Source organism: Oxyura jamaicensis, chromosome 25 (assembly GCF_011077185.1).
Source record: "Oxyura jamaicensis isolate SHBP4307 breed ruddy duck chromosome 25, BPBGC_Ojam_1.0, whole genome shotgun sequence".
NCBI lineage: Eukaryota > Metazoa > Chordata > Aves > Anseriformes > Anatidae > Oxyura > Oxyura jamaicensis.
In genome coordinates, this window is record NC_048917.1 from 2308437 (window position 1) to 2308692 (window position 256).

Genomic DNA, 256 nt, shown 5'->3' on the forward strand with positions numbered 1-256 from the left:
GGCCCCCCAGGCCTCACGCAGCCCCGGGACCGGGCCCCCCAGGCCCCGCTGCCCCCCGCCGCCCTCACCAGGCTGCCGTAGGCCATGACGAGCACCACGTTGACCCCCGACAGCCAGTTGCTGCCGGCCCCCGCCATCCCCGGCCCGGCCCGGGGCCACACAACATGGCGCCCGCCGAAGCCTCCCCGCGCCCCCTCCACGTGACGCCGCCTCTCCTCCCGCACGTGACCCGGGAAGGGTTGCGGGGGGGGGGGGG

At 79.3% G+C, this 256-nt stretch overlaps 1 protein-coding gene across 1 annotated transcript in view; it reads right to left on the bottom strand.

Annotated features, from left to right (window-relative positions):
* The window catches only part of C25H1orf43 (chromosome 25 C1orf43 homolog), a 2844-nt gene extending 2616 nt beyond the window's left edge, over nucleotides 1-228 (bottom strand). Inside the window, exon 1 of the mRNA XM_035346524.1 lies at nucleotides 69-228. Within this exon, the coding sequence (XP_035202415.1) occupies nucleotides 69-137 (69 nt within the window). The 5' untranslated portion in view covers nucleotides 138-228. The remainder of the gene's footprint in view (nucleotides 1-68) is intronic.
* Between the last annotated feature and the right edge of the window lie 28 nt (nucleotides 229-256).